General features: G+C 41.3%; 1 protein-coding gene across 1 annotated transcript in view; it reads left to right on the top strand.

The window, feature by feature from the left end:
• The window catches only part of PRKAR2B (protein kinase cAMP-dependent type II regulatory subunit beta), a 90,209-nt gene that overhangs the window by 22,272 nt on the left and 54,701 nt on the right, over window positions 1-13,236 (top strand). The window contains exon 2 of the mRNA XM_035020359.1: window positions 2,772-2,807. Within this exon, the coding sequence (XP_034876250.1) occupies window positions 2,772-2,807 (36 nt within the window). The remainder of the gene's footprint in view (window positions 1-2,771; window positions 2,808-13,236) is intronic.

Here is a 13,236-nt window from a genome sequence, read left to right as displayed (position 1 = left end):
TATGTAAACACTGTTAGGATCTAGGATCTGATGGTTATAAACTGACTTTTTTGCCACCTCGAGTGTCCAGATGTCCAGTGGGATATTTGAAAGCAGTGCAGGATACAGTAGTGGGATTCAGGACGTCCCAGATGCCAGCAACGTCCTCAGAATTATTGTGACAATTGAAAAGATTGCCCCCCACAAAATCAGAATACACCTTCGAGATGGTGATGGCACTTGTGTTGAAAATCTTTGTCTTATACATGTCAGAAAGACTTGGAAATGTAAGGGATCCCAAGAGAACAAACACTTCCGAACATTTCAGATCAGAAGCTCCTCGTGCTGTGACTTCATTGTCTCGAGAGGCTGGAGAGGGCAGGAGGAGAACGTCTGCTCTAATTTTTCTCCAAGGCTGATAGGTTTTCTGTCTTCCTCTGCCTTTGTCAGCCTGCACTACCTCGTCTGCCTTCTTGTGGTGAAGTGTTTTGCACCCCCTCCATTCCCCGTCCTTGGAGCTTGCTGGGGAGGCTTTCTTCAGACTAGGTTCTGAAGGACTTGTGAAAAAGGGGTTTGAAAGTGTTCAAGAAAACTGATGTTTTTTTTTTTTTCTTTTATGTGGTGAATATACATGACATACAGTTTACCCGATTCAAGGTTTTATATAATTTGTCACTTTGCAAATATATGGCTAAATTATTCTGGTATATAAATAATAATTTTATCAGGCATTTTGAAAGATATAATTTTCTATAAGCGATAGTATTTTAATAATTGGGCTTGTGACTCACTTCACCCAGTTAATCCTTCATAACAGTGGGAATCAATATAGAAGGAAATATTTACCTATTATTGTGTAACTTCAGGAGTCAGTATTTTTGCTTTCTGTTCTCTGTGAGGCAGTATTTTGGTGCTAGATGTGTGTAGGTTCAAATTCTCCAGCTCTGCCACAAAGTGGCTTTGTGATCTAGAGCAAATCAGGATCTCTGAGCTTTACTGTAAAAATGTCCTCATCGGTAATACAGAGATGCCGAGATTTAATACAGTGGTTGCAAGGAATAATGTAAAATATTTGACACAGTTTTCTTCTAATACTCGTTCCTGTGCATCCACATTTTTCTTGTAGTATAACCACAGTGCAGATAAAATCTTCGTCTTCCTTTTTAACTTGACCTATTTCCGTAGTGTAAACAATTTTTATAATTACTGTTTTAAAAGTATCAAGTATTAAGAAGTATTATAGTGTATAATGACATTCTGCCACTAAATATACTGTGGACATGATGTCCTTTCTGTGTGTAATTTGAACCTTAAATTTATCTGCTTACCTCAAGAAATAAAGTTTTTAAAAAGCTCCCTTCTTGGGCGCCTGGGTGGCTCAGTCGTTAAGCGTCTGCCTTCGGCTCAGGTCATAACCCCAGGGTCCTGGGATCGAGCCCCGCATTGGGCTCCCTGCTCAGCGGGAAGCCTGCTTCTCCCTCTCCCACTCCCCCTGCTTGTGTTCCCTCTCTCACTGTGTCTCTCTCTGTCAGATAATTAAATAAAAAATCTTTAAAAAAAAAAAAAAAGCTCCCTTCTTGACATAACTGTAAGCAAAACCAGGAGGAAACAGCAGACCTGAGTTGAGTCTGGGCAGTGGGCCCATGGGAGGCTTCCCAGGTGGGTGATGATGCACTTCCGCACACCGCCTTGAAATTGCAGCCTTCAGCGTACAGATTGGAGGCCTTGACTGGGTTGCACAAAAATGATCAAAGCTATAACTATTAAATCTGAGAATAGCAAGGATATACTCAATAATGATTTCAGTATACATGGGCATTTTTCATTTTGTTTCCTTTTTTTTAAATTTTAAAAATGATGCTGCTAAATGGAAGTATACTGTTGACCAAGAAAGAATGCACTGAAAATTTCAGCAAACAGGCATTTTTTGGGGGGCAATTAGAATTGCAGTTCAGGAGGCACAGATACAGGTAGAAACCTGAATCTGAGGTTGTTCCTGGACCTGAGGAAGCCAAGGAGAGGGCAGGGTTGTAGCGGCAAAGGGCTGAGGGTGTCCTTCTCATGCAGGTCCTAGGTGCAAAACAGGGATTGAAAAGAAGGTAGCTGGGATTGGTTGGGTTAATATGCAAAGGAGGGGCTGTGAAGCTTTGTTAAACTGCTCTGGCTCCTCTTGAAGTGAAGAGTGAGGACGATTCAGGTGTCTTGATGAGAAGGAAAGTTAAGTCCCAGCTGAGAGCTTGCAGCTGGCTGAAGGGGTTTTTTAAAAAAGTTGATGGTTTTTCCAACGAGGACGTGAATAAATTCCTCTTCCTTTAGGGCCTCCTGATCCCAATTTAAGAGACTGTTAGCTAGGGTTGCTTGCCGCATTTTGAAATCTCCTTTCACAACACATTGATTTTTCCTTCTCTAGTAGTGTTTCTGTAGGATAAATCTCTAAAAGTAGAATTACTTTATTAGAGGACCCAAGAACCTTTTATGGCCCTCGATGTGATTGCCAAATTGTTTCCAAAGATACTATATAGATTTTCATATAGGTCCCCACTCCAGTAGTTGTAGCTGTACATAAGTTGGGATTTTTTTTAATTTAAGTGTTTTGTGGGGGACTAATTTAACAGGTGAAATACTGATTTTAATTTCTATTTCTTGGCCACTGGTGAATTTAAACATCTAATCTTCATATATTTGTGATATTTCCTCTTGCATTGCTTATTCGTTCGTATTTTTTCTCTATTTAACTTAATGTAATGTGAATAATAATGTGTAATCATATTATTCTGCTTTTTTTCTTTTAGCTCCTGTAATAAACCGATTCACAAGGCGTGCCTCGGGTAAGTCAGACCATATTATGGATTTTGCTTATTAATGGTGACATTTCTTGAGTAATAGTGGTATTGGACAACAAGGTGTGATGAGGATAATTGCTGTGGAGTAATGATTTATCTGTCGGTCGTTTTCCCCAAAAACCACCCATCTGATATAATGAAGAACAAGGACAGAATTGGAAATAACGTCTGCGTGGCTAGATTTAAACCTGCACTGTGCACTGAGGCTGATGCACCTTTTTAAATGGAGCCTCTCACCCCAATTTGTCTATTTCTGCTCTTGATCAGTTATTATCTGCATGGTTATCGGAGGTATCAGCCACGGTTCAGAAGCAGTGATTTAGAAGGTGGGTGAAGGACATCCTAGAAACAGTGGTGGGTGAGCAATAGGAAAAGGGACAAGGAACGGGATGAGCATGAGGGACAAAGGATAAGAGACAGGAGAACTCTGAAAATGTAGGTACAGGAACTTCTCCTCAGTGGGGCCCTTTGTTAATGGCCCGGAGGCTCCTGCTCTCTTAAAGACAGCATGGTAATCCGACGCATATTCACCGTGATAGACCTTAGCCACTAACAGGTGCTTGAGTCAGAGTCACGAATACTGTGTTTCACCTGCATTGGTGGAGAATACTGGCAATGGTTGAGAGCATTTCTGTCCAAAGTGGTTTAAGTAAAGTGAGTTTGGGCCTTGAAGTGGATAAACTATTTGGAAAATCTACTTCTGTGGAATGCCTTCTGCTCTGAAGATAGAGGGCAAATGAAGCATTGCTATGTTTGATGTGAGAAAATTACTCTCTTTTAAATACACTAGAATTTTTTGTTGTTGAAAAACACAAGATAAACATTTCAAGCAGATCATTTCTGACGTTTATATAATACAGTTGAGTAATTTATTTAATAAAATGACCTCATTTCCATCTGTGATGTATTATTAAAGGTGTTTTAAGGTTAAGTTTTATTTTTAATTTGTCATCAGTTACTGGTACAATTTTATTCTTATTATATAGTGACCAGGGCTAAGAGAAAAAAGACCAGGACTTAGAAAATGTGCTATATTGGGATAGTGTCTACTTTATCCTCCTGAGCTTTTTGTAATCTGAAGACATATGTATTTTATTTATTTATTTTTGAAGACATATTTATTTTAAATGTTGCAAACAGAGAGTGGATTGCAGTGACTTTTGTGGAATGAGGAATCGTGTTTATGTCAGCAGGGTATCAGATGATATCCCAAAGTAGAGCCGCAGAGTGTGATGGGGTTGTGGTGCAGGGATATAGTCTTTGGTGAGCAGTGGTGGGAATAAGAGAGGAGCAATGAGAGACTCCGTAGTGTGATATCTTGTCTTCATGGTGTAAAATTCTTTCCACAGGCACATAGGTAGGAGTCTTAGAGTAGATCATCTCCCTTTCTGTCTCAAACTATACGACATCAGACATTGGTATCTGGGGAAGTTGCATTAGTGTTTGTTGTACGATAAACTTATCAGTGGATGTGTCAGGGGCTCTAGCGTGTAGGTTACCTTTGAAGCATCATTATTTTAGTATCTCCACCACCACTAAATCTGTGTCCGGTGTACCTTGGTGAGGCTTGGCTGGAAATGTAGAGAAGATGGGATGCCAGCAAAGAAACCCACAGTAAAGTCAGATGTTGTGTTTATCTCTAGAACGACAGGTATAGGAAATGTCAATGAAAACAACAGGAAACAATCTGATTTAAAGAAAAATAAACAAGGTGATATCAAGTTCAGGAGTTGTTATATCTAGCAATAAGCCTTAAAAGGAGTAAAAATTGTTACCCTAGGAGTATAACACACTGGAATTCATTATGAGAATGAATCTGGACCTTGATTATTTTATGTGCATCTTCAGTCTTTCCAGTAAGGGAAATAAAATTATATTTAGTGCCTTAGATAAAAAGAACAGTGGTAGAGGAAGGAAAAAAAGAAATGGGAAAATGGGACCTATTAATTATTTACCTGTCTATAATTTATTTGACTTCCTTATTTTTTATAAAAGTTTCTCTGAAACTTTTCTGGCAAAGGAGAATATAGAAACAGTTTTAAGCCATCTTGAGGAGGAAGTCCTGTAGTTCTCTTTGTTAACTTAGTGGCTAAAAGGAATTTAATTTAGTAGTAGAGATACACATCAATTTATTTGAAAGTATCATTTCCTGAAAATAATAAATGTCTACTTAAAATGTAGAAATTCATATTTGATAGTTAACAATATTTCCTAGCATGTCTTTTTCTGATGGAGTTTTATTTCAGAAATACTTTTTTCTTTTCAGAAATGAACTATAAAACTTAGGTAAGACCTATAATATAGGGGAAAAAAATAAGCCAAGTAAAATCAGCCAGAGGTTTATGTGATGTGAGAGTTTGTTTCTTATTCATCTATTTTTTAATAATAATTACAACAATGAATGCTATGTAATATACAGTAATATGTATAGTGCTAGGTATTCAGTCACTGTTGATGGAATGAAAGTGGAAAAGAATATGTTACAATGTATTTCTAAACTTCTGCCTGAGTTCTCTAAATCTTTGAGGTTTTGGCTTTTGCTGTTCCTACTGCATCTTGCAAAAATAAATATTTCAACTGGAGTAATTCAAACAAAACATTTCTCCCTTTTATGCCTTTTTCTTTTATTATAGCTCAGGAGGATGAGGGGATGTTTACATTAAGAAAGTATTTAACAAATACATTATTTGGGATCATTTTTACACCTTCCACCACACTGTTTCTGGTAAACTCTGTCTCCATGTGTTTTCAGTGCCTGTCTACAAACCTGTCAGTGTTTATTTCTATAAGTAGACGTGTCACTTAGCATTTTCAAACAAATTTCCTAGAATCTCAAGAGTCTGTAGAGGTTTCAGGGTTTCTTAAGCTCATTTTCCACTAGGTGCAGGAATGAAAGGCATACAGGTAGGGGATTTTTAATGGCAACGAACACAGGTGGGTGTTAGATTGGGTAAGTTCTACAAAACATGATTGAAACTGTCAGGTGTCTTCTCTTCTGAAATCCAGATGAAATGTATCTTTGGTATCTCCCTGACGGCACCCCATAACCTTAATTTTATTACTTATTTTTTATTGAGCTATAGTTGACATATCACATTGTGTGTGTTTCGGGTGTATGGTGTATTGATTTCATATATTTATATAATGCAATATGATTACCCACAGCCTTATTTTTAAACAGTACCCCATAATTCTTTTTTGAACAAAAGAAATACTACTTTTGTTCTTTTTTAAACCCATTTCTACTCTTAGTAATCACTTCTTATCAGTATGTCATTTTTAAATACATAGAAGTCACATATAATCTATTTATAATCACATAAACTAGTATGTGATTATAAATAACATACATAAAATTAACATAAAATACACATAATCTCTTTTAGAATTTTGATGGAATTAGAATTAACATTGATAGTTTGGAGTATTTTGGAAGATTCTTCTTGGTGGAATAATGGAAATATACCATTTATTCTTATAATTATTATTAAAAAGTAATGGTAGTGGTAGACATAGTCATTTGATAAATCTTTGAAGAGTAAAACATTACACAGACAACAGTCCTGTTGTTTCTTTGTTCATCTAGTGTATTATATGGGAAAGACTCTAGAGTGTGGGGTTTCACAGATGAGTTCAAACCACCTGTTTACTGTGTGAATTTGCACGTAAGTTATTTACCGCATTGAGTCTTACTTTATTTACACTTTCTTTCAGTTTGGGATCCTAAGAGCTATAATCATGCTTGTTATAATGGTTAAGCTAGATGGTTTTTATAAAGCAGAGTGGCTAGGCTCTCAGAAATATTAGTGGTCAACCGTCTTCTGAACATAGTTTAAAACAATAAAACCCTCAGTGCTGTGCCTTAGAGAGTCATAACACTCTTTGATATCATCCTGTAATATGGGGCCTCTCCTTTTACTGTTTGCACGTTACGGTTTTTAGAAAGATTATAATGGTTTTCCTCTGTGGTTTTGTCTCTGAATTGGAAAGAAAAAAGAAATTTCTCATTACTCTTGAGACAGCTCCTTGCAGTATGAAGTCAGACCACTCTCTGATTTTGTTTTAACCCCAGGATTTTATTTTGAAAAAAGTCAAGCTTATAGAACAGTTTGAAGAATTGTTCAACGATCACTTTTCTCTGGATTTCCCAGTTCATATTTTGCCGCATTTGTAGGCCCTTCTCCTTCCTTCCATACACACGCTCATATCCACACTTTGTGTTTTTTCACTGGGTCTTTTAGGAATTCTGAATACTTCATGTGTATCTCCTAAGAACAAGGTCATTCTTCTGCATAATATTACTCTCAAGGAATTTAACCTTGATACAGCGCTGTTATCTGCATAGAGTCCAGTGTCCTTCGTTGTCTTGGTGTAGCCTCTGTTCTCTCTATCTGAGCTGATTCAGGGATTTTCAATTGCATTGAATTTTCATGGCTCTGTTTTTCTGATCTTTCATAAATGGACTCCCTAGCATTTTTGAAGTCTGCGTTTCTTGAAGTTCTGAGGGTTCTCCCTCCCAGTGAAACAGTTCCCTGTATCACCAGGTACGACTTCCTAGCTCGCAGGAGTGCATCCACTGTCTGGTCACAGTGCTCCGTTAGTGTTGGTGTGAAGCCTTGGCTTGGAGCATTGCTTTATTTAGTACTGCTTTCCCGGACTGCTGTTGAGCACAACTTGCTCTAATGCATAATTATTTCTTATAATAGAAGTGAAAATGGAACTCCAAATTATGAATTCGGTAATTTTCTTTTCTCATGTAGATAATTAGCCACACTTCAATTTTTAGCCATAACGTGAGCATTGAATTTTATAGTATATTTTTAACAGAGCTAAAATTTTATAATTTTCCCTGCACTAGCATTTGGAGTAATTCAGAGGTGAAATTAAGTCTTTAAACTTCACACACCCACTGTGTAAAATGGTATATTAGAAACTCTGTAAAATCACCAAAAACAGAAAATGATTAGTCCCCAAGATAGTAGTGAAATAACAGAAGTTCAGATCTTTTATTGATTCCAATTCAGGGACCATATGCTTCCTTGATTCAGGGAACATATGTTTCCTTTTGTTTTGTCATGGAAATATTTTGTAGCCTTGGTGTTCTTTGTTTTCTTCTCTAAAGTTGCTTTTGAACCCTCCTATTTTTTTTTTCAAGAGGTCATTCTCATGTTGCCAGACTAATTTGCTGGAGTGAATATATTTACATTTATATTTTATTTTTGAAATGAGCTTCATTTTGAAAGCTCGTTTCAAGCTTGGTAATTACCAACACTAGATAATGCACACTGGGAGCATATTCCTTTAATTAATTTCCTAATTCATTCTGCAGACATTTAGTGCACCCCTACTGTGTGCCAGATACAGTGGGAGGCATGCAAGAAGAGTAAGATAGGGCCTTTAGGAAGGTCACAGTCTAGCAGGGAAGCTGGCTGTGACAGGCTCGGTGTGGTGAGCACCGTAATATCCACAAAAGGAAAAGGAGAAAACATACAGTCCTTGCAGGGCATGGTTCACAGAAAGGGTGCTGGTCATTAGGGCTTATAATGTGGGTTTCAGCAGGAAAACAAGGTGAGTATTTGTACCTTACCACTAATAGCAAGCTATTTTTATTATGAAGTCCTTTCTGCCGGGATGCTGCCCTGCACCTTGCCTCAGCATCGAGTACCTGTGGCGTGGAGTAAGCAGACGCCCACGGCCATGGATGGCAGGGGCTTAAAGCCAGGATTTATTTCTGCCATTAACTTACCATTTCTTCAAAACCTTAGTGTCCCTCTTATCAGAGGAGGCAGAATAGGCTCTGGATTCAGAGAGACCTAGGCTGGAATACTAGCTCTGCTACTTACATATCCACTTATAAAAGCTCCCACTGTCTGCTTCTCTCACTGTGGACTGCTGTGGGAGGGGCCGGGGGGGCTTAGTCACCTTGCTAAGGTTCAGTTTCTGCAGGTATAAAATGGGGATAATAGGGCGCCTGGGTGGCTCAGTTGGTTAAGCGACTGCCTTCGGCTCAGGTCATGATCCTGGAGTCCCGGGATCGAGTCCCGCATCGGGCTCCCTGCTCGGCGGGGAGTCTGCTTCTCCCTCTGACCCTCCTCCCTCTCATGCTCTCTGTCTCTCATTCTCTCTCTCTCAAATAAATAAATAAAATCTTTAAAAAATAATAATAAAATGGGGATAATACATGTCTCACAAGACTGTCATAGTGATTAGACAGCAGATAATCCATGAAAAACACAACGCAGTATTCTCTCCAGTTTGGTTTCTTGGTGTGAGCCTGTTGTCCAGTTGTGTCCCCTGCATAGGCGGGGCTGCCAGGAGCCTGGACTGGACGGAGAGGTGGGTCCGAAGTAGCTGCAAAGCCTGCCATGGAGAATTCGTTAGAAAGGTGACACCCGGGGTGAGGCCGAAATCAAGAGGCAGACAGTTCAACTGAGGCAGCAGGATGAACCCACAGGGAGCAGCACTGGGCAAGGGGAGCGAGAAGAGAGGGTGGAGGGTGGACCTGAAGAGCTTCTCTGAGATGCCAGAGTACAGCCCCCAGGCTTCTCCCTCCGGCGGGCTGGAAGTGGTTCCAGGCCTCTCTGTGTACCTGTTGTCTCTCTCTGCCCAGACTAATTCTCCCCTGTGGTTCCCTACAAATAAAACCAAGTGAGCAGAGGGAGTGCTGCTCCCGTCCTCTTCCCTCCCCTCCTTCATCCTCCGGCAGTACTGATTTCCTGGCCCTTGTAAGCGGGGCATGTTCTTTCATGCCTTAGCATGCTGTGGGAAAGAGAATCCAGTGTAGTCCGTGGGCAGTATTGTCTCTGGTTCTTTCTTGTTAGGCCCAGGAATGCTGATAGGCCTCTCTCAAGGCCAGTGAGAAATTCAGTTATCTCTTGAACGTAATTGCGTTTTCTTCAGAGTAGTCTGAGCCCTCCCGGGAAGGGAGAGAGGAAGGCCGTAGTAAAAACCTGATCAGCAGTTCAGGGCAGGGTGGGGCGCAGGGCCGGCTGTCTCCTCCAGCTCCCAGGGAGGTGGCCTCAGACTCGTCACGCCTGCACTGGTGGAGGGGCTTGGCAGATGGCTCGGGAAGCCCTTGTAGCCCACTGGGGCCCTCGTGTGTCCTGGTTACTGGACCCTGCCCTGTAGCGCAGACGTGAGTAGATGGAAGGCACGGCCATTCTCTGATTCTGATCAGAGTTCCGGTCACTGTTGCACAGACTCTCGGTGTGAAGGATCAGCCTCCCTGCCCCCAGATCCATGGCAGACCAGGGCTTTTATAAAATAGGGTAAGATTGCTGCTGCACATGGCCCCGGAGCGCTCCCACTCTCTGCTGCTCTCACTGCGGACTGCTGTGCGTTGGGGGCCGTGACTTGGGTGTGCTCTGTAGGAGATCGGAATGTTCTCATCGTGGAAAATTACACCTTCGTCCCCAAATAACTGATTATTAAACCCAAACCCAAACCCTTGTTTTACTACTTTGGCGTTTTGTGAGAACAGACGGCGGTGTGAACAGTGCCCCCTGGAGAGGGAGAAGGGTGGCGGGCGGCCCGGCCCACGGGGACACACGTTGCCGCCTCTGCCTGGCCCCTGCCTATTCACACTTAGAGCACGGCAGAGGCTTCGCTTCTCTGGCCTTCCTGCAGCTCGTCCCCGTCCGTGTCCCCTTGCCCCCTCAGCATCTTTCTTTCTCTCTGCATGCCGCCCATCTGTAGAGCAGGTACTCAGACTGCTGTTACTGCTTACACATCATTTAATACCATTTAATACCATTTAATACATTGGCTCTTTGTTCGCACATCTCGTTCCCTCTCCTAAACTGTGAGCATTGTAATTAATGAATTGAGGGAAAAGAAAAAGGAGGACGCAAAGTAAGGAAGTGGGAGTCCTAGCAGAATGGGGAGATTTGGCCAGACGTGCACAGTGGGGTTTAAGATGCCTGAGCAGGTGTGTGGTTGCAGGTGAGGCTGAGGCTAAGAAGACGTGAGGATGGGCTTGGACACCGAAGTTGGCTGTGATAATGGCAGAACTGGAACGTGAAGAGCACGGAGCCGGATACCTATGAGGAGGGGCCCCTGAACCCGTGAATCCCAGAGACAGCCCCGCATGGGCACGGGGCGGGGGCGGGGGGGGCGACCAGGTAGTGGTGTGGATGCCCGTGTGCGGAGCCAGGAGAGCCCCTCACTGTCTTTTGGGTCCTGCTGTGTGCAGGGAGCGGTGCCTTCTAAGCGAGGTGGTGTTCCCCGAGAAGAACCAGGTTTCAATTAAGGTGGGGATATGTTGGCAGTGCTTTGTAAAAGCACTTGAGGGTGTGGGGAAAGTGCTGGGAAGGAAGGTAGGAAGGGGTGGGAGGAACTGGCAGGTCGGAAGTTCAATCAGCAGATATTTATGGAGCACTTACTGCTGCCAGGTACTGTACAGGTACCATGCATAGGGAATGACAGCAGCAGATCCTCCCTGACCTTGAGATGCTGCAGGCCAGTGAGGGAAGCGTGAAGGGGTGTGGACACGAACCTGCGGAGAGCGTGGTTGTCCGGAGTCTTGCATCTGGTGGATGACCAAGGTGACAGAGCAAAGCAGGCACGGTTGGATCAAGGGTCTTCAGGTTATAATGTATTCACTGTGGATGCTCGTTTAAACTTTCTTTAAAGCTAATTCTATCAGATTTCCAATGAGAACACTTTAACTGTCTGATATTTACTGTAAGTACAATGGACAGTATGGTGTAGAAGTGAAGAGCATGGATCTGAGGTCATTCTGTCATTTCTTGATCGGATACTCAATGAGGGCCTGTGATGGGCTTGGCACCGAGCAGCGCCTGAGGCCGACCGACATTGTTTAGGATCTTGGCGGCACCACTTACGAGCTGCGTGACCTTGGGCAACGGACTTAAACTGTCTTTGGTAGGGTTGTTGTAATTCATGAAGTGAATGCAGGCAAAGCTGCCATTTTTTTTTTTTTTTAAGCACAATGCCTAGCACAGAGTGAGTGCTAAATAAACTTTCATATATCCATAGGCTCAATTTGTTGAATTTTAGTGTAGCAAAAATACCATAATATTAGTATCTCTGCTATTTTCTCCTATGATGTACCCCACTTAATTTTAATTGGTCAGAGTACATAACTCTGTGTGTCTCCTACAGCTAACTCTCCTACCCCAAACTTGGATTGACATAACATTGTATCAGCATTTGTGGGAGATGGGAAAGATTTCTCTCAGATGTAACATCCTTTAGCTCTTTAGATAAAATCAGAAAAACAACTTTAGTCTCCCCTAGATTTTAAGCTGAATTCTTAGACTGTATTTTGAAAATAGATTGATCTGCCTTTTAAAATTTAACCTTTAATTTTAATCAGGTGTATATACATGCAGCCCTCCTCCCCCCTCCCCTCATCAGATTGGACCAGCTGCTTCCAGGAGCTGATTGCTAGAAGTGTTACTGTTACTGGGTTCTGAGTCTCTTGAGAGCCAGCAGTGTATTTTATTTTATTTATTTATTTATTTATTTATTTTTATTTTTTTAAAGGTTTTATTTATTTGACAGAGAGAAAGACAGCCAGAGAGGGAACACAGGCAGGGGGAGTGGGAGAGGGAGAAGCAGGCTTCCCGCGGAGCAGGGAGCCGGATGCGGGGCTCGATCCCAGGACCCTGGGATCATGACCTGAGAGCAGTGTATTTTATACTAGCTAATCATTTGGTCATGCTTTCTGATATTTAAAAAATTAATGACACAACTGAAAACCAAAAAGTGAATCTGGATCTTCTCTTTTACTGTCTTTAGCCTTCAGTTACTAAAACCGGAGAACGTTGATTTTATAGTTGTTGTTTTACTAAGGCAATATAATTAAACTGCTAAAAAATTAAAATATAGATTAATTGTATGTTGTTTTCAGACAACATAGAAAAAAGGAACCAAGACCAAATAGCTTGAATAATTGTGCTGTTAGACCTGTTTCAAGGAATTATGAATATTATCTTTATTGACCTCCATCAGAAAAGGTAGAGCTGGCCCTCCTCTCCTTAGCTATTTTAAAACAATTCCAAGTTGTAGGTCCCATTTAAAAACAGACATAGATAGTTTAATATGCTCATTGCATAACATAAAGTAACAGGGTACCAGACACAAGGTATTCCAGAAAAGGTACGTGGCTTTCTGCTGTGAGGTCATTTTCAGAGCTGAGTTTCCACAGGTTGCTGGGTTGTATTTGCAGTAGAAACTGAAAACTTAAAATTTACGATAGGTACTCTGATGCTTTCTAAAAGTAGACTGCTACTTTTGGGGCTCCTGGCTGTCTCACTTGGAGGAGCATGCGACTGTTGATCTCAGGGTCGTGAGTTTGAGCCTCACATTGGGTGTAGAGATTACTAAGAAAATAAAGAAAATTCAAAATAAAAATAAACTGCTGTTTACAAGTTACCTTTTTATTTGGTCT

Source organism: Mirounga leonina, unplaced genomic scaffold, assembly GCF_011800145.1.
Source record: "Mirounga leonina isolate KUSES-001 unplaced genomic scaffold, KU_Mleo_1.0 Mir_174, whole genome shotgun sequence".
In the NCBI taxonomy this organism is placed as follows: domain Eukaryota; kingdom Metazoa; phylum Chordata; class Mammalia; order Carnivora; family Phocidae; genus Mirounga; species Mirounga leonina.
Note: the sequence above shows the minus strand (reverse complement) of the source record. Positions and strands in the feature narration are given on the sequence as shown.